The sequence below is a fragment of the Nilaparvata lugens genome, chromosome 14 (assembly GCF_014356525.2).
Source record: "Nilaparvata lugens isolate BPH chromosome 14, ASM1435652v1, whole genome shotgun sequence".
Lineage (NCBI taxonomy): Eukaryota > Metazoa > Arthropoda > Insecta > Hemiptera > Delphacidae > Nilaparvata > Nilaparvata lugens.
In genome coordinates this window covers 1,616,435-1,642,373 of record NC_052517.1, presented here as the reverse complement: position 1 = coordinate 1,642,373, position 25,939 = coordinate 1,616,435, and the positions used below count along the sequence as shown (strand labels likewise).

Below are 25,939 nucleotides of genomic sequence, written 5' to 3'. Positions count from 1 at the left end.
GGCTTCCCTCGGTCTAAACATAAATACGATTTTTTTTTTGGTCTGAAATTGATAAGATGATGAATAGACTGAAGTGAGGTCCACGTTATAATGGCAGTGTTTGATTAGTAATGTTATTGCTATCCTTGTCTATCATTCAACAAAGCGGATAGCGCTGTCTCTTTCTTGTTTGCTCGTCTTGCCAGATCGTCTTTTAACAATGTAGAATCAATAATTAATTATCAAAATACTTCATCTCAATTATGGAATAATTTAAAAATAGAATTCCTAGCTTAATAAAATATAATTGATCATTTAAACGAGAATGAACAGTTAATATTACATTAATAAACCTATTTTATAAAACACTTCTTGAAATGGGCTGCTTTTAAATTAATAAATCAAAATAAAACTTGTAGCACCCTTTATTTATTAAAAAACTTAAAATCAACTATTTCAAGTTCAACTATTTTAATTTTTTTAATAAATAAAGAGTGCTACAAGTTTTATTCTGTTTTATTAATAAACCTGTATCAGCTACCGTCTATAGAAGGCATTGGCAAGACAGAGGATCGGCATTCGGCAACATTGTTCTCCTATCTTTCTCCACTGCCATTATAACGTGGACCTCACTGTAGATTCTTTATCATCTATAGTGAGGTCCACGTTATAATGGCAGTGTGTGATTTGCAATGGTGTTGCTATCTTTGTCTATCGCTTAACAAAGCAGATGGCGCTATCTCTTTCACGCATTGCGATGTTGCCACATCTTTTATCAACAATGTGGAAATTCAACCAATTGACAAAATATTTTATCTCAATCATGAAAATTTATAATCGCATCTTTACAAAATATTTTTTGAATGAAAAAGACTAAGAAATTGTCAAAAACCACAGATTTATTGATACTTAGATAGACCGGTTTCAGTTATTACACCATCTCTGAGTTTATCAGAGATTGACAATGGTGTAATAAACGAAACTAGTCTTTCTAAGTATCAATAAATCTGTAGTTTTTGACAATTTCTTAGTCTTTTTCATTCAATATGAATAATTACCACAATATCAACTTCTCAACTACACGAAAAATATATTTTCTTGACAAATAAAATATGATTAATTATTTTCAACAATAATGAACAGTTAAATTGATCAGATATATCAGTATGAGCTGTTTGGGTGGCAAGGCTGAGATCTGGCAACCCTTTTCTCCTATCTTCCTACACAAACATTATAACCTGGACCTCACCTTATATGTTTCAATAATATACCTCACTCTCACCATAGGCTCTCTTCAATGGCCGACAGTCAATTCCTTACACTTCTAAAGACTGCGTGACCCGCTTTGTAGTCTGTGTTCTTATCACTGCTATCACTGAACGGTGAACTTGTCTGGGTTATCGCTCAATATTCGGAGTTTCAAATATTATCTTAGTTATTATTAAATATTAGTCACTCATCATACAAAGACATCTCATAAGTTAATGTCAACATTGGAAATTTATTCTTGTTTCAAGCTCGCAGAATATTATAGTTTCATATTGTTTCTGTAAAATGGACGGGAGGAAAATTTTTCTGCTTATCCTGGAAATTTGTCTCTTGATTCATAATTGCATTGCTAATTCAAGGTAATTGATTATTTCAAGTAGGCTATTTTTATTCAATAATTTTTGTAGTCTCTTGGGGGAAATTAATAGAATGTTATTGCAGAATACTATAAAGGGAAACACCTATTTTATTATCTAGGTATTTCGAAGCAGTTTTGAATATTCTGCTTTTTAGAACTTATAATTCTAAGAACGATATTGACTCTAATCGTCATTTATTTGTACAAATGTCACTAAAATTTGAATAAAATTAAAAGAATATGGAGGAATCTTGAACTATTATTTCTCTCCCAAATTTATATAGAATGACATCACATTATTTATATTAAAGATTTCCCCAAATGACATGTGTATGATACTTTAATGGGCTTTTATTTTTTGAATTGATAGAATTCTTTCCCAGCTTTTATCTTGTTCAGACTCTTATTTTCAAACAATTTAAATTTAAAACTGAAATATGATACTAGGAAAGAACTGGCTTATACAAGATACAAAATTCATGAATACAGTAACGCATCATCATGTCTCAACTACTCAACTGATTAATTTGAAATTTTCAATATAAATTCATAATTTATTGAGGATGATTATAGGCCTATTTTCAGTTCTTCAAGATTTCAGTAGGTCAGGTTTTAAATTAGACCCTTGCGAAGCACAGGTGACCTGCTAGTTGATAATGTATATCATATAATATAGTGTGGTCCACGTTATAATGGCAGTGGATCAAGATAGAAGAATAGCGATGCTAATTCTCTGCATAAATTAATTTTATATTTGTACACCGTCAAAAACATAATTGTCATCGTTGTGGACCTAGAAAAGGATAGTACCACCGTATCATCTCAACTTGATACACAACACCATAATTTGATACATAACAGGATAGAGCTATCTGCTTTGTCGAATGATAGACAAGGATAGCAAAACCGAAGTTGATCAAATACTGTCATTATAACGTGGACCTCACTATAGATAGGCCTACTATTCCCAAGTTAGATATTATGAGATTAATTATAAATTCACATAAAATTTCTGCTTTTCAGTATAAATCAAGGAGAAAACAGGATTGGAGTTCGCGAACGGAGATCTGTCAATAAAAATGTGAGTATTATAATATTCTATAGAATGTGAGAATGTAGAAATTTTACAAATGTCTTGTAAAGTTTTGGTGAATTGGGGTATGTGGGCATCTATAGTGAGGTCCACGTTATAGTGGCAGTGTTAGGTTAACATTGGTGCTGCTATCCTTGTCTATCATTCGACAAAGCAGATAGCTCCATCCTGTTTTGTATCAAATTATGGTGTTGTGTATCAAGATGAGATGATACTGCATCATATTGTGTTGATATTTCGAACACTAATTATTGCTATAGTGAGGTCCACGTTATAACGGCAGTATTTGATGAGCATTAGTGTTGCTATCCTTGTCTATCATTCGACAAAGCAGATAGCTCCATCCTGTTTTGTATCAAATTATAGTGTTGTGTATTAAGATGAGATGATACTGCATCATATTGTGTTGATACTGTATCATATGGTATTTCGAACACTAATTATTGCTATAGTGGGGTCCACGTTATAACGGCAGTATTTGATGAGCATTAATGTTGCTATCCTTGTCTATCATTCCACAAGGCAGATAGCGCTATTCTTTTCCAGCTCTGCAACGTTACCAGATTGTTTTTAAAATTGTAGAAATATAAATAATCACAAGATATCTGTGCGTCAACCTATATCAATATATATTATGTTATGTATATTTGGGGTCTGTCACTAGACAAGGCAGCAAGCTCTAGCCTTTTTAACCACCGCATCGTTGCCAAATCGTTTGTCAGCTATGAAAAAACATGATAAACTATGAACCAATTGTAGCACTATAGTGCGGTCCACGTTATAATGGCAGTAGAGAAAGATAGGAGAAAATCGTTGCAGAACCTCTGTGTAGTCAATGCCGTCTATAGACAGTAGCTGATACAGGTTTATTGATGTAATATTAACTGTTCATTCTCGTTTAAAATAATCAATCATATTTTATTGAGCAAGAAATTACATTTTTCAATTATTTCATAATGAATTTTCATAACCAAGATGTGATATTTTGTCAATTATCAATTCGACATTGATAAAAGACGATCTGGCAACAAAGCAAAGCGAGAAAGAGATAGCACTCTCCGCTTTGTTGAATGATAGACAAGGATAGCAATACCATTGATAATCAAACACTGCCATTATAACGTGAACCTTATTAAAGCATATCCATTTCCACTTTTGTACGAACTTCAACTTCAAATTTCGATTTCAAATTCTGACTAAAACTTCATGTTTACATTTTTCACTAAATTGGGAATTGATTTTAAAATGATATGGCTGATCAAATTCAGATCAAGTAGCATATATGGAGATGCATGCCTTGAATGATAATCTAATTCATAGAATGAAATTATAGTACCCTCTTTTGAATTAATAAAATAATAAATTAAAAATACAAATTACGACGCAAAAAAAGGGTACTATAATTCTAATAAAACAAAACAAAACTTGTAGCACCTTTATTTATTAAAAAACTTAAAATAGTTGAACAACTAGTTTCGGTTCTAAAACCATCTTCAGGATCTAAAATAAATAAATAAAATTCAATAACTGTTTACTAATTGATATAAAACTGACATATGTTTAAATTCATATGACTAATTATTTATAGCAAAAGTTATTAAATTTAAATTTAAATTTAATAACTTTTACCATAAATAATAAATTTTTTATAAATTTTTTAAATTTAAATTTAATAACTTTTACCATAAATAATAAATTTTTTATGGTAAAAGTTATTAAATTTAAATTTAATAACTTTTACCATAAATAATAAATAGTCATATGAATTTAAACATATGTCAGTTTTATATCAATTAGTAAACAGTTATTGAATTTTATTTATTTATTTTAGATCCTGAAGATGGTTTTAGAACCGAAACTAGTTGTTCAACTATTTTAAGTTTTTTAATAAATAAAGGGTGCTACAAGTTTTATTTTGTTTTATTAGTAGAATTATAGTACCCTTTTTTTGCGTTGTAATTTGTATTTTTAATTTATTATTTTATTAATTCAAAAGAGGGTACTATAATTTTATTCTATGAGTTTGATTATCATTCAAGGCATGTATCTTCATATAAAGCAGCCCATTTCAATAAGTGTTTTACTATAATTCTATTTTATAAATAAAATAAATTATTTTTTTGCAAAAATGCTCAAAATTCAAATCACTAAAACTCTAATTTTATAAACTAACTCTATTTTGTCAATTATCAATTCGACATTGATAAAAGACGATCTGGCAACAAAGCAAAGCGAGAAAGAGATAGCACTCTCCGCTTTGTTGAATGATAGACAAGGATAGCAATACCATTGATAATCAAACACTGCCATTATAACGTGAACCTTATTAAAGCATATCCATTTCCACTTTTGTACGAACTTCAACTTCAAATTTCGATTTCAAATTCTGACTAAAACTTCATGTTTACATTTTTCACTAAATTGGGAATTGATTTTAAAATGATATGGCTGATCAAATTCAGATCAAGTAGCATATATGGAGATGCATGCCTTGAATGATAATCTAATTCATAGAATGAAATTATAGTACCCTCTTTTGAATTAATAAAATAATAAATTAAAAATACAAATTACGACGCAAAAAAAGGGTACTATAATTCTAATAAAACAAAACAAAACTTGTAGCACCTTTATTTATTAAAAAACTTAAAATAGTTGAACAACTAGTTTCGGTTCTAAAACCATCTTCAGGATCTAAAATAAATAAATAAAATTCAATAACTGTTTACTAATTGATATAAAACTGACATATGTTTAAATTCATATGACTAATTATTTATAGCAAAAGTTATTAAATTTAAATTTAAATTAATAACTTTTACCATAAATAATAAATTTTTTATAAATTTTTTAAATTTAAATTTAATAACTTTTACCATAAATAATAAATTTTTTATGGTAAAAGTTATTAAATTTAAATTAATAACTTTTACCATAAATAATAAATTAGTCATATGAATTTAAACATATGTCAGTTTTATATCAATTAGTAAACAGTTATTGAATTTTATTTATTTATTTTAGATCCTGAAGATGGTTTTAGAACCGAAACTAGTTGTTCAACTATTTTAAGTTTTTTAATAAATAAAGGGTGCTACAAGTTTTATTTTGTTTTATTAGTAGAATTATAGTACCCTTTTTTTGCGTTGTAATTTGTATTTTTAATTTATTATTTTATTAATTCAAAAGAGGGTACTATAATTTTATTCTATGAGTTTGATTATCATTCAAGGCATGTATCTTCATATAAAGCAGCCCATTTCAATAAGTGTTTTACTATAATTCTATTTTATAAATAAAATAAATTATTTTTTTGCAAAAATGCTCAAAATTCAAATCACTAAAACTCTAATTTTATAAACTAACTCTATTTTATAAATAAAAATAGATACCTTTTGCTGAAATGGTCGAAACTCGAATCCCTCAAACTATCAGGAATGATAGAAACTACTACTTGAAGAGAGGACCAATAATATGTCATCACATTGACGGGCAGCCCTGAATTCATACATTTTAAGAAGATAATCAAATTGTGTACATCGAGAAGCATGCCACAGATGATGGTCAATTTGTGTGACCTTCAGGATGCATGCCACAATTGCAGATCAAGTTGAGGTCATGCCTCAAGATGCATGCCCCAGATTGCAGATAAAGTTGTAGTCATGCCTCAAGATGCATGCCCCAGATTGCAGATAAAGTTGTAGTCATGCCTCAAGATGCATGCCCCAAATTGCATATCAAGTTGTAGCATGCCTCAAGATGCATGCTCCAAGTTGCAGATAAAGTTGTGGTCATGCCTCAAAGCGCATGCCACAATTGCAGATCAATTTCTGGTCATCAAGATGTACACCAAAGAAAATGAGAAATCAAAATTCAAATCACTCAAACTCTAATTCTATAAACTAACTCGATTTTATAAATAAAAATAGATACCTTTTCCTAAAATGGTCGAAACTTGAATCCCTCAAACTCTCAGGAATGATAGAAACTACTACTTGAAGAGAGGAACAATAATATCTCATCACATTGATGGGTAGCCCTGAATTCATACATTTTAAGAAGATAATCAAATTGTGTACATCGAGAAGCATGCCACAAATGATGGTCAATTTGTGTGACCTTCAGGATGCATGCCACAATTGCAGATCAAGTTGAGGTCATGCCTCAAGATGCATGCCCCAGATTGCAGATAAAGTTGTAGTCATGCCTCAAGATGCATGCCCCAAATTGCAGATCAAGTTGTAGCATGCCTCAAGATGCATGCCCCAAGTTGCAGATAAAGTTGTGGTCATGCCTCAAAACGCATGCCGCAATTGCAGATCAATTTCTGGTCATCAAGATGTACACCAAAGAAAATGAGAACTGAATTATGAAGAGCAAGATGCATGCCTTGATTGCAGATTAATTTGTGGATATGCATTCCTCGAATGGGGATCAAATTATGAACTTCAAATAAAGCATAATTATCATGAATGAGGATTAAGTTGTAGAAATCAAGATGCATACCTCAAATTAGAATGAATAAGTTGTGGACATCAAGATGCATGCCTCAAATTAGAATCAATGAGTTGTGGACATCTAGATGCATGCCTCACGTGAGAATCGAAAAGTTGTGGACATCAAGATGCATGCCTAATTTGAGGATCATGTTGTGATCATCAAGATGCATGCCTCAAATGAGGATCAAGTTGTGATCATCAAGATGCATGCCTTGAATGTTACAATCAGATAATGAACTTCAAATGAAGCATGCCATGAATGGTGATCAATTTGTGGACATCAAGATGCATGCCTCAAATTAGAATCAATGAGATGTGGACATCATCAAGCATGCCTCAAATCCAGGTCACAATTTAAAGACCAAAAATTGTTCACAGGAATGCTTAGCCCTGCAAGTTTCCACCAACCCACAACTGCACACATTTGGCCAGACATTCACTGAACTGGCCTCTGGGTTGAACAAGATTCCCAAAAACTTCAAAGGCGATGTCATCCTATTTGTTGGCAACACTGGAGCAGGGAAAAGTTCCCTGGTGCACATTTTGGCGGGAGAGGGTGCTACATTTGTGGGGAAAGAAATCGGCGAGGACACAGGTGACTACTACATAGAGGACACATCTGGGAAATTTGTGACAAATACAACCATTTCCTCGACCACCACCTATCCTGAGGCAGTTGTGGATGCCACCTCTGGAGCGGTGCTCTTTGACACACCCGGGTTCCGCGACACCAGGAGTGCAATCCATGAGATAGTTGCCACCTATGGGCTACACAGTGTTGCCGAGATGTCCAAACGCATCAAAATTGCCCTACTGGTCAACCACAATTCCCTCACACCATCAGGACCCAGGGATGACTTCACCAACACACTGGAGAGTTTCTTCAGCCTGTTCAACAACACCCACAAGTTCCAAGAGAGCACCTACCTGATTGCCACAAAAACACCGAATCAGCACATTATCCGGCATGGCAAAATCACTCGAGTGACAGCTGAAACACAGATAAAAGGTGTTTCACAGTTCTTGAAAGGAGTTTCCAATACATTGGATAACCGTGAGGGGAATTATGTCAATGAGAAATTCATCAAAAATGCTCAAGCACTTATTCATAGCCTGGAGGGGAAAATTGCTCTCTTCATGAAGCCAGATGACAGTGGACCTGTCTTAGAATCACATTCCATACAGCAGTCAATAAAATCAATACGTGAAATGCTTCTTAGCAAGGATGGATATGTTGAAGTGGAGGTAGGTGATTTTGGATTTGCTGTGTCAGACAGAGCCAAGGTGTACATCAGAGAATTATATGATCTCATGAACAACCACATAGTGGAAGTGAGCAAATCCTTCGCAGTATCTTTTAATAAATTTGTAACCACTCACTTCAAAAGCTTTGGAGATATACAAACCATCAAAAACCATCTGCAGAGCACTGTGCAGCATGTGGGACATCTGATACAGAAAACCAAAGTGTCAACAACTCCAAGTGACTATGTTGATGCCATCATAAATCTGGCTGACGGAATTCAAATGGAATTCTGCAGCAGACATGTCCTCACTGAAATCAAACAGTTGGATGGTTACCTTGATGGACTGAAGAAGATCACTGACCACAACCGGTATGATCCAAGCAAATGGTCCAACTCACTTCACCCACTTGAACGTTCTGTGCAGAATGAACTGATGTTCTACAATTTAATTGACAATTTGTACAAGAAGGTGACAGACTACTCAGTGATTTTCAAGGATCCAACTGTACTCAGACTGAAACATGAAACTGAATTCAGGATGCCAATATTGATGGCAGAGAAATTCATCAAGCACTTGGGGTTGACTCAGTTCAAGATAACATCTGACAAATTAGAAGAAGTCAATTCATTCCTGAAGAAAATTGTTGGAAAAGAGAGCATATTCCTCTCTAAATCAAACACTGTGGTTGTGGTAGATAGTGTCTTGAAAACTAGTGGTTTGCATCTGGATAAACTAGGAAAAGGCAGACTTTCAAAAACTGTGGTGCTGGTTGCATTGCGGAAATTGTACATTGATTCAGATCTAGTGATGAAAGGTTGGAATCTGATTGTGATAGCTCCAGAATGGCACGTGTTGGGTAAGTTCACACTGAGCGTAGATGGTAAAGATCCATCGGCTACATATAGGGGCCAAGCTTCACCTGGGGAGCATGGGAAGGATGGTGCATCTGGCTCATCTGCAGGCAACTTTCTTGGAGTTGCACTGCACTACTTCAACAGTCACCAATTGACAATCAGTGCCAGTGGAGGCAATGGAGAGAGAGGACAGGATGGTGGTGATGGTAAAGATGGTAGGGATGGTCAAGATGATTTTTATCCCAGGAGATGGATTGATGACAATGACTCAGAGAGTATTTCCCCATTGTTCAACTTTGCCAACTCGTGGTCTGACACATACATACGTAGAGCAGATTATGGCAGTGATGGTGGTGATGCCGGCCAAGGTGGCAGAGGGGGTTTGGGTGGTTCCTCAGGCTCAATAAAGACAGTACAGTTGCACAGTTTCTCACCAGATCGCAGCACACATCGCTTGCAAGATGGTATCAAAGGCAGGGATGGTGTAAATGGCCGTCCTGGGAAGGGTGGTCTACGTGGTTGTGACATCATTGATGAAGAGTATGAGAGGCGCATTCTGTTCTTCACCACCAGTCGTGGAAAGAAGAGCCGCTTTGTGGATTGCCACAGGAGGCGCAACTTTGATGGCACAATCCGGCCCAGAGGACCAAATTTTCAAGTGAGACCCACAGCAGTGCCACAGCCTCCCAGCATTTGTTTGCAGTACAATGAAGTGAAGCACCTTTTTCAAGACAACAATGACATTGTTTCACACTCAACTACTGTTGAATTCCAAAACTCATTCAAAAAACATTTTGGCTGTTATTGATATAATCACAAAATGATACAATATTTCCATGTACAAATGTTTTTGTGTACGAAATAATAATAATATTGAAAATATTTGTATGGTTTCTATTGGTTGGGAGTTCCACCTTGCCTGAATATATCATTCAAGCTATTAATGATAATAGCTCAACCTATTTTGGAATATGTGTAACCCTATCTAAATTTGGGAGAGGAATAGCAAAAGGTTACCTTATTTTTTCCTCTCCCTATCATTTTGATGAAGTACTTATTGTATGAATGAATAATGGGCCTTATGACTGTCATACTTCAGCTGGGATCTGATGATTTGTCAAACTCCAACCTGGACATACTAAAATTTCCTACTTAGGCTGGTTTTAGATCAACTGACATCTTGATGAAGTGAATATCATCCAAATTGAGTACTGGAGATGATAAAATACAAAAATTATCATTATGAAGAGTTGTTAAATTTTTTATTGTCTATTCCATATTTAATGAAATTGAATTTAAAATGTCATATACTATTAAGAAAATATAGCATAAGAAGATATCCCATGGTATAGGTCGTTTATGTTTCAAATTTCTTCTCCGATTACTGTCTATTATTGGTGTGTTGTTAGGAGTGTGAGATTGTAAGAAGGGCACAGTATGAGAGACTACCAGCGTCACATAGCTTCACCAAAAACAACTACTAGGACTATCGGCTTCAGTTAACACTCACATTTGCAACATAGACACCCTATACACTGTCTATTATTAGTGTGTTGTTGGGAGTGTAAGAGTGTAATAGTGTAAGAAGGGCACAGTATGAGAGACTACCAGCATCACATAGCTTCACCAAAAACAACTACTAGGACTATCGGCTTCAGTTAACACTCACATTTGCAACATAGACACCCTATACACTGTCTTTTATTAGTGTGTTGTTGGGACTGTAAGAGTGTAAGAAGGGCACAGTATGAGAGACTACCAGCGTCACATAGCTTCACCAAAAACAACTACTAGGACTATCGGCTTCAGTTAACACTCACATTTGCAACATAGACACCCTATACACTGTCTATTATTAGTGTGTTGTTGGGAGTGTAAGAGTGTAAGAAGGGCACAGTATAAGAGACTACCAGCGTCACATAGCTTCACCAAAAACAACTACTAGGACTATCGGCTTCAGTAAAAAATGTATCTTTTGCAAAAATGATCAAAATTCAAATCACTCAAACTCTAATTCTATAAACTAACTCTATTTTATAAATAAAAATAGATACCTTTTCCTAAAATGGTCGAAACTTGAATCCCTCAAACTCTCAGGAATGATAGAAACTACTACTTGAAGAGAGGAACAATAATATCTCATCACATTGATGGGTAGCCCTGAATTCATACATTTTAAGAAGATAATCAAATTGTGTACATCGAGAAGCATGCCACAAATGATGGTCAATTTGTGTGACCTTCAGGATGCATGCCACAATTGCAGATCAAGTTCAGGTCATGCCTCAAGATGCATGCCCCAGATTGCAGATAAAGTTGTAGTCATGCCTCAAGATGCATGCCCCAAATTGCAGATCAAGTTGTAGCATGCCTCAAGATGCATGCCCCAAATTGCAGATCAAGTTGTAGCATGCCTCAAGATGCATGCCCCAAGTTGCAGATAAAGTTGTGGTCATGCCTCAAAACGCATGCCGCAATTGCAGATCAATTTCTGGTCATCAAGATGTACACCAAAGAAAATGAGAATTGAATTATGAAGAGCAAGATGCATGCCTTGATTGCAGATTAATTTGTGGATATGCATGCCTCGAATGGGGATCAAATTATGGACTTCAAATAAAGCATATCATGAATGAGGATTAAGTTGTAGAAATCAAGATGCATACTTCAAATTAGAATGAATAAGTTGTGGACATCAAGATGCATGCCTCAAATTAGAATCAATAAGTTGTGGACATCTAGATGCATGCCTCACGTGAGAATCAAGAAGTTGTGGACATCAAGATGCATTCCTTAAATGAGGATCATGTTGTGATCATCAAGATGCATGCCTCAAATTAGGATCAAGTTGTGATCATCAAGATGCATGCCTTGATAATGGACATCAGATAATGAACTTCAAATGAAGCATGCCATGAATGGGGATCAAGTTGTGGACATCAAGATGCATGCCTCAAATTAGAATCAATGAGATGTGGACATCATCAAGCATGCCTCAAATCCAGGTCACAATTTAAAGACCAAAAATTGTTCACAGGAATGCTTAGCCCTGCAAGCTTCCACCAACCCACAACTGCACACATTTGGCCAGACATTCACTGAACTGGCCTCTGGGTTGAACAAGATTCCCAAAAACTTCAAAGGCGATGTCATCCTATTTGTTGGCAACACTGGAGCAGGGAAAAGTTCCCTGGTGCACATTTTGGCGGGAGAGGGTGCTACATTTGTGGGGAAAGAAATCGGCGAGGACACAGGTGACTACTACATAGAGGACACGTCTGGGAAATTTGTGACAAATACAACAATTTCCTCGACCACCACCTATCCTGAGGCAGTTGTGGATGCCACCTCTGGAGCGGTGCTCTTTGACACACCCGGGTTCCGCGACACCAGGAGTGCAATCCATGAGATAGTTGCCACCTATGGGCTACACAGTGTTGCCGAGATGTCCAAACGCATCAAAATTGCCCTACTGGTCAACCACAATTCCCTCACACCATCAGGACCCAGGGATGACTTCACCAACACACTGGAGAGTTTCTTCAGCCTGTTCAACAACACCCACAAGTTCCAAGAGAGCACCTACCTGATTGCCACAAAAACACCGAATCAGCACATTATCCGGCATGGCAAAATCACTCGAGTGACAGCTGAAACACAGATAAAAGGTGTTTCACAGTTCTTGAAAGGAGTTTCCAATACATTGGATAACCGTGAGGGGAATTATGTCAATGAGAAATTCATCAAAAATGCTCAAGCACTTATTCATAGCCTGGAGGGGAAAATTGCTCTCTTCATGAAGCCAGATGACAGTGGACCTGTCTTAGAATCACATTCCATACAGCAGTCAATAAAATCAATACGTGAAATGCTTCTTAGCAAGGATGGATATGTTGAGTGGAGGTAGGTGATTTTGGATTTGCTGTGTCAGACAGAGCCAAGGTGTACATCAGAGAATTATATGATCTCATGAACAACCACATAGTGGAAGTGAGCAAATCCTTCGCAGTATCTTTTAATAAATTTGTAACCACTCACTTCAAAAGCTTTGGAGATATACAAACCATCAAAAACCATCTGCAGAGCACTGTGCAGCATGTGGGACATCTGATACAGAAAACCAAAGTGTCAACAACTCCAAGTGACTATGTTGATGCCATCATAAATCTGGCTGAAGGAATTCAAATGGAATTCTGCATCAGAAATGTCCTTACTGAAATCAAACAGTTGGATGGTTACCTTGATGGACTGAAGAAGATCACTGACCACAACCGGTATGATCCAAGCAAATGGTCCAACTCACTTCACCCACTTGAACGTTCCGTGCAGAATGAACTGATGTTCTACAATTTAATTGACAATTTGTACAAGAAGGTGACAGACTACTCAGTGATTTTCAAGGATCCTTCTCTACTCAGACTGAAACATGAAACTGAATTCAGGATGCCAATATTGATGGCAGAGAAATTCATCAAGCACTTGGGGTTGACTCAGTTCAAGATAACATCTGACAAATTAGAAGAAGTCAATTCATTCCTGAAGAAAATTGTTGGAAAAGAGAGCATATTCCTCTCTAAATCAAACACTGTGGTTATGGTAGATAGTGTGTTGAAAACTAGTGATTTGAATATGGATAAATTTGGAAAAGGCAAACTTTCGAATACTGTGGTGCTGGTTGCATTGAGGAAATTGTACATTGATTCAGATCTAGTGATGAAAGGCTGGAATCTGATTGTGATAGCTCCAGAATGGCACGTGTTGGGTAAGTTCACACTGAGCGTAGATGGTAAAGATCCATCGGCTACATATTGGGGCCAAGCTTCACCTGGGGAGCATGGGAAGGATGGTGCATTTGGCTCATCTGCAGGCAACTTTCTTGGAGTTGCACTGCACTACTTCAACAGTCACCAATTGACAATCAGTGCCAGAGGAGGCAATGGAGAGAGAGGACAAGATGGTGGTGATGGTAAAGATGGTAGGGATGGTCAAGATGATTTTCATTCCAGGAGAAGGATTGATGACTCAAAGAGAATTTTCCTATTGTTCAACTCGTGGTCTGACACATACATACGTAGAGCAGATTATGGCAGTGATGGTGGTGATGCCGGCCAAGGTGGCAGAGGGGGTTTGGGTGGTTCCTCAGGCTCAATAAAGACAGTACAGTTGCACAGTTTCTCACCAGATCGCAGCACTCATCGCTTGCAAGATGGTGTCAAAGGCAGGGATGGTGCAAATGGCCGTCCTGGGAAGGGTGGTCTACGTGGTTGTGACATCATTGATGAAGAGTATGAGAGGCGCATTCTGTTCTTCCCCGCCGGTCGTGAAAAGAAGAGCCGCTTTGTGGATTGCCACAGGAGGCGCAACTTTGATGGCACAATCCGGCCCAGAGGACCAAATTTTCAAGTGAGACCCACAGCAGTGCCACAGCCTCCCAGCATTTGTTTGCAGTACAATGAAGTGAAGCACCACTTTCAAGACAACAATGACATTGTTTCACACTCAACTACTGTTGAATTCCAAAAACTCATGCAAAAATTGTTATTATGAAGAATTGTTGAATTTTTTATTGTCTATTCCATATTTAATGAAATTGAATTTAAAATTTCATATACTATAGAGAAAATAAGCATAAGAAGATATCCCATGGTATAGGTCGTTTATGTTTCAAACTTCTTCTCTGATTACTGTCTATTATTAGTGTGTTGTTAGGAGTGTGAGATTGTAAGAAGGGCACAGTATGAGAGACTACCAGCGTCACATAGCTTCACCAAAAACAACTACTAGGACTATCGGCTTCAGTTAACACTCACATTTGCAACATAGACACCCTATACACTGTCTATTATTAGTGTGTTGTTGGGAGTGTAAGAGTGTAAGAAGGGCACAGTATGAGAGACTACCAGCGTCACATAGCTTCACCAAAAACAACTACTAGGACTATCAGTTCTAGTTCGGAGTTCGATGAGTGAGCATCGTCTATCAGAGCGCCTGATAAGTAGCTAGTTTGTTCCTTATCTGTCACTCGGCTTATTTTGTCCGTGTTCAAACTCAATAGTATTTCATAGTGTTTGACCTATAAATTAAACTTATTTCGCATCGAAAATGGTTAATAAGTGCAAAAAGTGTTTAAACGACGTAGCTCTAAAGCAAGATAATTTCAAGTGTAAAGATTGTGATGGGTTATTCCACGCCGGGTGCATAAATGTGGACTCTTCAAAATCCGTCGCAACACGTAACAACTGGAGGTGTGATAAGTGCAGCGCTGCTACATGTGCTGGTCGCGAGGGTGAGTTATCACGTGAGGACAGTACTGTTCTCCAAGCAATAGCTGCTCTTCGAAAAGAAAATAATGAACGATGGGACATTATTAAAGCCACACTCGACGATTTTAAAATTGTTAAGCAAGACGTGAATACTCTAAAAGAAACGTCGAATCGTAACTCAGCAGCAGTGCTCGAGCTAACTCAAAAAGACGAGCATCTAAGAGGTCAAATTGCGGTATTAAAAAGGGAAGTAGCGGATTTGCAACAACAAACGCGCAAGAACAATATTGTAATAACGGGCATACCAGTTACAACGCAGGAAAATGTGTATGCGATAATGGAAAAACTGGCAAGTGTTTTGGGTGTAGAGTATAATGGATTTGACATATCGATTGCACACAGACTTCGCCAAGGTTCAGCTGTACCCGGGAAAAACCGTGTTCCACCGTCCATTGTGGTGAATTTCGTTTCGAGATCAATCAAGTCCATCTGGTTGACAGCTAGAAAGCACAAGAGAAGACTGTCAGCAAGTGAAATTAATCCCAATTTTCCGGATCATCCTGTTTATATGAACGATCACCTAGCTCCACACACAAGGGAGATTTTCAACGCAGCAAGAAATCTCGTTAAAACCCGTAAGCTGGTGTCTGTCTGGACCAATGATAGCAAAATATTGGTGAGGAGATCAACTATTGAGAAACCATTCAGGATATATGATTTGGACGATATACGTAAAATTGATGAGACGGCGGCTGAGCAGCGGACGCAGCCCCCTCCTTCGACGGCAACTCTTCAAACAAGTTCAGGATAAGGCAAGAAGACCTTTTGCAATTTCATACTATTTCAGCTCTTATTATAAATCATGATCATTTGATTTATAATTCATTCACATTCATGTTATATTCCATTTCATAATAATATTCATTAAGTAATATGATACGGTTTACTGATAATAATAATCGAATGAAAATATGGGATTCCTCATTGGTTTGGTCTTTTATGAAATCAATTTTGGTTCGATGTATTGAACTCAAGGAGAATATAGTATTATTTTATATGGGTAATATTTTAGGAGAATACAAAAGAAAATAAATTCCTGGTTCAGTAATGCAACGATAAATCAGCTTTTAAATCAAAAGATACTTGTATTATATGTTGTGTGGTTTCCGTAAAGTTAGCTCCATTTATAACATCACAAATGAAGCTTCAATCTAATTGAATCTTCATAATTATTACAGTATTAAGAATGATCAATGATGAATACAATATTTTCGTACCATAGGAATGAATGAATTGCCACAGTGATATTGATTACAGTATCAGCTGATTCAAAATAGCGTTAGAGATTATCGTGAATACTGATAATCTTGAAAGCAAAATACCATCTTCCATTGGCAGTACCGTTACGCTCATAACGCCAAGTATTTTATCAGCTCTATTTACACTCAGATGGAAAAATTATTAGATCAATCAAGTATACTGAGCTTGATATTATACTATAATTATTATTTGTTTTACTGAACTCGAACAAGCAATTCAATATTAATTGAGGGTCCAATATTATAGTAAAATGGCTGATCAATATAGCCAAAGTTTCATTTATCTTTCCATTTATCCTTTTAATTATGTTTGCAGTTTGCAATCTGGATCTTATTCTATTCTACATTTTATTTTATTTTTTTACACTTATAATAATTTTATTATTTGTTTTATGCTAGTAGGGTTTAATATTAGTTGAAATATTCTTTACTTGAATTATTATTATCGGTTTTTGTTAATATATTGATTTGATAAAAAATTATAGGCTCAATATTGTAATACAAATGGATGTCTAATCACTGAGTAATTCTCGTTTACTCTAATTTTTAAATGTTTCCTTTATACCCTTTCTAATTCAGATTGAAGTTTGTAATCTGAGCCTTGTTTTATTTTATTTTTTTTTCATTTATAATTTTTATTTCCGGGTTAACATGCTCACTTTGTACCCATTCTATATTATTTATTAGTTTAATTGGAAATAGTATTCGTATCTTTTTTTAGTAATAAAGGTTCCAATATCGCATTTCAATTGGATGTTGAGTCAAAGTCTTGAATTTTGTTGACTTTATTCTGTATTATTTCTGGCTATTCTGATTGCAGTTTGTGATCTGGACTTTTTTTTCTATTTTATCTTTTGCGAATCATGCTTATTTTGTATTAATTTCTATAATATTTTTCAGTAGGATTATTAGAATAATGTTTCAGTATTTTTAAATAGTTTTAACAAACTTAGAATGAGTTGTATTGTTTTAACCGAAACCTGGTTGGATGATGATGATGTTGTGATGCAGCTCCCTGGATATAATTATTTTCGAACAACAAATAAATTAAATCAGAATGACGGTGTTGTGGTCTACATTGATGATTCGTTGGCCGTTACCTCCTGTGATCAGCTGTGCCTGGGGGGAGTCGCCAACTGCCTAGCCCTGACCTTTAATCTGAACGGCGTGCCTTGCCACCTGTTGTCCGCCTATCGTAGCCCTAACTCTTGTCTCGATTCGTTTGTTTTGGCGCTTCAGAGCTATTTTCTTAACATAGACGGTAAGGATCATTTACAATTATTCTGTGGTGATGTCAATATTAACATTCTGAATGTTCCTCCGAATTCCCCACAGGACTGTTACCTTGATATGATGCATGAGTTGGGATTTATAAGTTTAATCAACAGGGTAACACGTCCCGCGGGAAACTCCTGTTTAGACCATTTCTTCCTGAAAAATGACAAAAAACTTCAAATAAAATCTGCTATTATAGAATCATCAATTACCGATCACTATCCCATATTAGTTCAACTTAGCTCTGGCGGAGCGCCCAACGATCTTGGGCATAGTCACGGGAGAGATCCACCAACTTACAGGGTTACTGATTGGAATGCCGTTGGCGCTGCCTTGTTGTCAACTGATTGGGGCTGTGTAACTGATGTAAGGGATGATGTTGATTATTCAACTGATACTTTTATTAGCGTTGTCCAGTCAGCGATAGAAGGCAATACACGGATCAAATCAGTAACAGCTAAAAACAGGAAAATAAAACCTTGGATAACTCAGAGCCTTGTTAATTCTATTAGATTCCGAGACAAATTAAGCAAAAGGGTATTAAGGCAACCTTTCAATATTCAATTGCGTCAGCAATACCGCACTTATAGGAACATTTTACATTCAACAATCAGAAATGCAAAAACAAACTACTTTAAGGAAAAAATTAATAGTGCAGGAGGGAATCCTAAAAAGTTTTGGTCAGTGGTAAATGAGTTGGCATGCAGGCCGGGTGTGGCTGGGGGATTCCCCTTGGCACAGTTTCACGGGGATGGGGTGCCATCAGAGTCGGACATCAAGCGAATTAGTAATTCATTCAATAATTTCTTTTCAAATGTTGGAGCTCGCTTGGCGGGTGCAATTCCGGAGCGTGGTCCACTATTGGTGAGTGATGTAGATCATTCTACCGATGTGACTTTTGAGTTGCAACCTGTGACACGACTTGATATTTTTAAAATAGTCAAGAATATGCGGGGAGGCTCTGCTCCGGGTCAGGATGGCATCCATACTAAATTTATTAAAGAACACATAAATGCTGTGATCGAGCCTCTCTCCCACATTATTAATGAAAGTATCCGAACAGGCAAATTCCCAAATGCATTCAAAATTGCCAAGGTCATTCCCATTTTTAAATCCGGCTCTAAATCTTCAATCAATAATTTTCGGCCCATTTCCATGTTAAGTGTATTTTCCAAAATTCTTGAAAAAATTGTTAAAATTCAATTACAGTCTTATTTAGAATCAAATAATTTGTTAGTTTCCAATCAGTATGGCTTCAGATTAAACAAGAATACATCAAATGCTCTGTTCGATATCACCAGCGAAATAGTGCAAAAGGTGGGCGAAGGTAATAATGTACTTATTACCTTCCTTGATATTGCCAAGGCATTCGATGCTGTGTACCGACCAAAACTATTGCAGAAATTGGAATGCTGTGGGATCAGAGGTGTGACACTGCAATGGTTTCAAAGCTATCTACATGAACGGAAACAGACCACCTGTATTAATAATATTTCCAGTGATATGTATAATGTAGATTACGGTGTGATTCAGGGAAGCACACTAGGCCCTTTGCTTTTTCTGGTCTACATCAATAACCTCAGTAAAGTTCCCCTAGATAGCAAGATATTTCTCTTTGCAGACGACACTGCAGTTGTATCATTTGGGACTACCTGGGAGGATGCTTTCAGTAAGGCTACCAAGGATCTCTTTGGTGTCAGGAAGTGGCTCGACCAGAACAAACTTACTCTGAATGTTGACAAAACTAAGTATTTGCCTATTTATTTCAAATCAAACAGTTGCCCAGTTCAGGAGATCCTCAGGCTCCACTCATGTGATGACTATCAGTCCACTACGTGTGACTGTGGGGTATTGCAGCGAGTGGAGCAGTACAGGTACCTTGGCATTCTGATTGACCACAAATTAAGCTGGGCTCCACAAGCTATTTCACTGAAGCAGCGAGTGCGCAAAATGATATATGCCTTCAGACAGCTAAGAGAGGTCCTCCCTTTACATCAACTGCGGGTGGCATACTACGCATATATCCAGTCAGTTCTTATGTATGGTGTCATAGCTTGGGGTGGAGCCTCCTCGTTTGCCTTGGAGCCGGTGGCGGTGGCACAGCGAGCAGTCATCAAGACATGTCTCAGGCGAGACAATCGCTACCCATCTTATCTTGTTTACCAAGAGTTTCAAGTTTTTAATATTAGACAGCTTTACATACGTGTTTTAATGAATTACATATACTACAACAAACACTTCATTTTCAATAATTTAGCTCATAATCATAATACAAGAAATCTAATTAACTTTGGTATTGCTCATCCCCGACTCCTACATAACTGCTTTAAAAATAATAGTAAATACATATGTCATATATTATATAGAAACGTTCCCAATCATTTAAAACAGTCTGAAAATTACAGTATTAACACCTACAAGCAACATTTGAGTAGATGGTTATTAGAAATTGGCAGGGATGCTGCAGAGCAACTGATTCAATCCGCCTTCTTATTCAGAACTTAGTGAATTTGCCATTTATAATGATTAAGTATAGCCTTTAAGCTACTATTTATATATTTGTCTATATATACTTATTACCAGTATGGAATTTCATTGTGTGCAATTCATATTCTCGATTTGCTGATGAATGTTAGTTGATTCAATTGAAATAGTTTTAATTATATGTACAACATGAGAACATAATGTCAATCAACTTGAAAGAACTCACTCTCCACTCACAGACTCAAGTCTTTGTGGAGAGTATTCACTGTTAAATGTGTTAATGAATTTCATGAATTTGTATTATGTTTGGTGAATAAAAAGTTATTGATTTTGATTGATTCAAAATAGCTGAAACTTTTACATTTTGTCTCTATATTCTATTTTTGTGATCATTTCTAGTTTTTCGAAATTTATTCAAAACTTGACTATGACAATGACGCGACCACGCCCCGTTTTGGAAAACCAATTTTCTGATCCAGCTGTTTAAAGTCTAGGACTTGGCTAAATCCCGAGCTCGGAACCAGGCCCATAATTGGGTGTTTTAGCCAAGATAACTCATATTATAGATTCCGGTCGAACTTTGAGGTAAGTGACAATGATACTGCATGAGCCACTCTCATACTATGAGATAACTTGAAGAATAAAATCTACTTAATCCTATTATATTAAGCGAGCAATCACGTATCTGGTTGTTTTTATATCTGGTTACTCATGTTCAACGGATCTTCAAAACGGCTCTAACGATTTCCACGAAATTTGGAACATAGTAGGTTTATGATATAAAAATTCGATTGCACTAGGTCTTATCCTTGGGAAAACTCGCTGAACGACATTAAAAGTATAATTCATCCTTGGCTGAAACAGCTTAGACTTTTGTCAACGGTGGATAGTAAAAGTGAGCGAGTGATTCTGTGGAAAATCAAAATATCGCATCCCCGAAATTCATAAGCTTTTTGACCGAGCTAAGTGAGGTCTAAGATTCAAGTCGACGGTTTGGCATTTCTCTTAATATGCTCTGAATTGTGTTCTGTTTATCAATAAATGAAATTAACGAGCGAAGCTCGGTGCCCCGATATTTGGTTATGTTCAACAAGAGTAAACAGTTGATATTACATGAGATATACTGGTATCAGCTACCCTCTGCAGAAGGCAGTGGCAAGGCAGAGATTCGGCAACGCTGTTCTTCTATTTCTCTCCACTGCCATTATGACGTGGACCTTACTATAGGCCAATGTTCAGTGTATGAGATGTGAATGACCATTCAGTTTAATGGGCAACAATATTCATAGAAAAAAAATTTAAGTAACCTTCTTTTTAGAAAATCTTCTGTGGTGCACTCACACAACTTTCCTTGCCGTTATTAAAATTCCCATTATAATTTACCAGTAGTTCTGTGAACAGTAGACCTCGCGCTGAGTAAGTTACATTGTTACCTGTTGTTATGTTTTCTCAAAAATTAATGAAGAATTTATCAATTTAAAATGTCTAGAAAAAATCCTAATTGAACATAGAGCTTTCTGTCCTATCGTACCGTGACGTGTCGTCCTGGAATGTGAGTGTGAGCGCTGTTATCAGGTCTGGCAGCAACTGTCTACAACGTTGATGGAAAGATACATTTTCAAGATGTTCAATGTTTTTGAACGGGTAGTATTATAGTCTACTAGACAGCTGATTTATGATGAATAATATTCTATAGTCTGATTTTTACTTTCCTTGCCCTATTACCATAGGTAAGGGAAGTATTGCTTTCCGAAAAAAATTAAGGTACCCCAAATTCTAATTTTCTATACGTTTCAAGGTCCCCTGAGTCCAGAAAAGTGGTTTTTGGGTATTGGTCTGTGTGTGTGTGTGTGTGTGTGTGTGTGTGTGTTGTGTGTGTGTGTGTGTCTGTGTACACGATATCTCATCTCCCAATTAACGGAATGACTTGAAATTTGGAACTTAAGGTCCTTACACTATAAGGATCCGACACGAACATTATCGATCAAAAGCAATTCAAGATGGCGGCTAAAATGGCGAATATGTTGTCAAAAAGAGGGTTTTTCGCGATTTTCTCAAAAACGGCTCCAGCGATTTTGATCAAATATATACCTAGAATAGTCATTGATAAGCTCTATCAACTGCCACAAGTCTCATATCTGTAAAAATTTCAGGAGCACTGCACTATCTATGCAAAGTTAGGTTTTGGATTCACAATTATCAGGCTCCAGATAAAATTTAAACAAAGAATTCCAAGTGGAAAACATTGAGCATGAAAATCTCTACAATTGATGTTCAGTAACATTTGCACCAGAAATTGAAAGTAAGCTCGGAATTCGAGAAAATGTTATTATCCAATTCCAAACGGTTGGCAACTGTTGATTCTATTGAATCATTCACTATGAAGAGATAGCAGACCTCCTGTGTCTCCAGCGTTATTGTCCTATCACCAGCTGGCTCAAATCCTTGAATAGTAGACTTGAGATGCGCTTGAACACCAGCGTCAGGTGATCAATTTTAATAATGGCAAGGAACTTGTGTGAGTGTGCCATACCAGATATTTTCCTATACCAGATAACAGTAAAAGTTGCGACATAAACGCCATATACCATGGCATATCTACTTACACTATAATATTGTCACTCTATGGCAATATAATATTGTCACTCTATAGAGAAACAATAGCGTAAGTAGATATGCCATGGTATAGGGCGTTTATGTCGCAACTTTTACTGTTATCTCAAGCCGATTACTGTCGATTTTTACTGTTTTGACCGGGAAAGAGTGTGTGAACGGCACAATATGAGAGACTACCAGCGGCATAAAGCTTCACGGGAAAGAACTACGTGGACTATCAGCTTGAGTTAACAGTAAAAGTTGCAACATAAACGCCCTATACAATGGCATATCTACTTACGCTATTGTTTCTCTATAGAGTGACAATATTATATTGCCATAGAGTGACAATATTATAGTGTAAGTAGATATGCCATGGTATATGGCGTTTATGTCGCAACTTTTACTGTTATCTCAAGCCGATTACTGTCGATTTTTACTGTTTTGACCAGGAAAGGGTGTGTGAACGGCACAATATGAGAGACTACCAGTGTCATAAAGCTTCACGGGAAAGAACTACGTGGACTATCAGCTTGAGATAACAGTAAAAGTTGCGACATAAACGCCATATACCATGGCATATCTACTTACACTATAATATTGTCACTCTATGGCAATACTTCCCTTACCTATGGTAATAGGGCAAGGAAAATAAAAAATGTTTACTGACAACCATATCCATTTATAAGGTAACATAACTTTAAGTTAAGTAACTTTAAATGGAGACTTAACTATAATCTATTTTTTTCTTCCACCTGTATAATTATCATCACGTCTTCCCTCTTTCCCCCAATTCTTTACTACTTCTTTCCATGTTTTCTCTGCTTCTTCATTCTTTTTCTCCCATGCATCTTGTTTCGTTCTACTTTTACGTTCCTCTTCCTCCAATTTTCTCTGGAACTCTTCCTCTTCACCTTCCTTTTTGTCCCTGTATTTGTCATCTTTCTCCATCTCTCTCTCATTCTCCTGTTCTTCCGTTCTTCTTTCCTTTTCCTCCTGTCTTCTCTTCCATTCTATGTCATCACTCCCTGCCAGTCCGAGAAAATGTGATGGATTTTTGAAATTTCTGTTTTCTGGTGATCTTCTCTTTCTACTATTCTCTTTCTCCTCTTGTTCCGTTCTTCTTTCCTTTTCCTCCTGTCTTCTCTTCCATTTTTCCTTCTCCTCTTGTTCTCTCTTCCATTCTATGTCATCACTCCCTGCCAGTCCGAGAAAATGTGATGGATTTTTGAGATTTCTGTTTTCTGGTGATCTTCTCTTTCTACTTTTGGTTTCTCCTTCTGTTTCTTCTTCTCCTCTCATTGCTCCTCCTTCTCCTCCTCCTTCCATTGGTTCCTTCTCGATCAGCTGTTCATTATCAGCTGGCGACCTCCTGCTGATCAGCTGTTTGTGTGGCAGCTGGAAATTGAACAAAAACTTGGTTAGGAAAAGTAGAATTGGAAATGATCAAGTGCCAGTTGCACAAAAGCCGGTTAAATTTTAATCGTGACTAATTTTCAAAGGACCAATTTTAGAGAAGACATCTTTCTCAAAAAGGCTTTTCTGACTGTTCTTGTGGAATTAATCACGGTTAAAATTTGATCGATTTTTGTGCAACTGGCACTAGGTGATATAGGCAGTTTCAACTTGATTTTCCATATCTATCTTCTATCGATATAAAGGGTGTTTCAGATGTAGTGTCGAACATTTCATGGTATTGTTCCTGGATGATAGGAGTCTACAAATGTCATTTTTGAAGTGTCCATTGAAAAAAAACATATTTTTCTACAACTGCGCATAAAGAAAGAATTTAAACATTCAATTCTCCTCATAAAACAGCTTATTTCTGAGGAGAATCTACTTTTTCGCTCGCTAACCATCCGCGCATGCGCAGTAGATTTACTTTACACTCCCAAATCATTCGCGCATGCGCAGAAGAGTTTCTTTACGCTCCCTAATCAGCTGATTGTAAGCAGCTCGCCAAAAAGTCAGATCTTAATCTAAAAAGTCGGTAATTGTAACTCTGCCGATATAAGTAATTTAACAGGTTTGGGCAGTTGTAGAAAAAATTTTGTATGTAATTCGCGTGTAATGCTTCTTTATCGCTCTTGCAAAATTAACACGCTCCGCTTCGCATCGCGTGATAACTGTTTTGCGTGAGCAATAAAGTCACGCATTATGCTCTTAATACATAAATAGCTATTTTCAAACCGTTATACCGATCCTTCTTGAACGAGCGTAGCGAGCTCCTACTGATTATTAGAGCATTGAGTTGTTGTCCATTTGTTTGTTTGACGATCACTCTCGATTGCTTTCATCAATCAACTCCAAACACATTTTATAGCATAAATATTCATGCCCAATTTCAGATCAATACAACATTTCGTTCTTGAGATAAAAATACCTAAGTGAAAAAAAACAAAATGGCAACTATAAGGATAACCGCTGAGTTTTGGACACTTTGAATATGACATTTATTTGTAGTCACCTATCATACAGGAACAATACCCTAGAATGCTCGATACTACTTCTGAAACACTCTGTATATAGTGGGAACCACGTGGTGATGGCAGTGGAGAAAGATAGGAGAACAGCGTGCCGATTCCCTGCCTTGCAACTGCCTTCTATAGAGAGTGGCTGAAACCGGTATATCTGATGTAGTATTAACTCTTCATTCTTGTTTTTAAATAATCATACATAATATTCTATTCTCCCATTCTGTTC

At 36.5% G+C, this 25,939-nt stretch overlaps 2 protein-coding genes across 2 annotated transcripts; one reads left to right on the top strand and one right to left on the bottom strand.

The window, feature by feature from the left end:
* The first annotated feature begins 1,368 nt into the window (after positions 1–1,368).
* Positions 1,369–10,549, top strand: LOC111058025. Its single transcript, XM_022345520.2, has 3 exons — positions 1,369–1,607; positions 2,630–2,687; positions 7,577–10,549. The coding sequence occupies exons 1-3, from the start codon at positions 1,534–1,536 to the stop codon at positions 10,106–10,108; spliced, it is 2,664 nt and encodes an 887-aa protein (XP_022201212.2). The 5' UTR covers positions 1,369–1,533; the 3' UTR covers positions 10,109–10,549.
* A 13,352-nt stretch (positions 10,550–23,901) lies between these two features.
* Positions 23,902–24,662, bottom strand: LOC111058029 (vicilin-like seed storage protein At2g18540). The gene has a single exon (XM_022345525.2). It carries the CDS (start codon positions 24,563–24,565, stop codon positions 23,975–23,977), a length of 591 nt encoding a protein of 196 aa, XP_022201217.2. The 5' UTR covers positions 24,566–24,662; the 3' UTR covers positions 23,902–23,974.
* Positions 24,663–25,939: the final 1,277 nt, after the last annotated feature.

Bases quoted from the DNA above. Each gene is read 5' to 3' on its own strand.
- LOC111058025 (XM_022345520.2), top strand. From the start codon at position 1,534: ATGGACGGGAGGAAAATTTTTCTGCTTATCCTGGAAATTTGTCTCTTG. The intron at 1,608-2,629 runs GTAATTGATTAT...TCTGCTTTTCAG, and splicing joins AATTGCATTGCTAATTCAAG to TATAAATCAAGGAGAAAACA. The intron at 2,688-7,576 runs GTGAGTATTATA...AATTGTTCACAG, and splicing joins GGAGATCTGTCAATAAAAAT to GAATGCTTAGCCCTGCAAGT.
- LOC111058029 (XM_022345525.2), bottom strand. From the start codon at position 24,565: ATGGAAGGAGGAGGAGAAGGAGGAGCAATGAGAGGAGAAGAAGAAACA.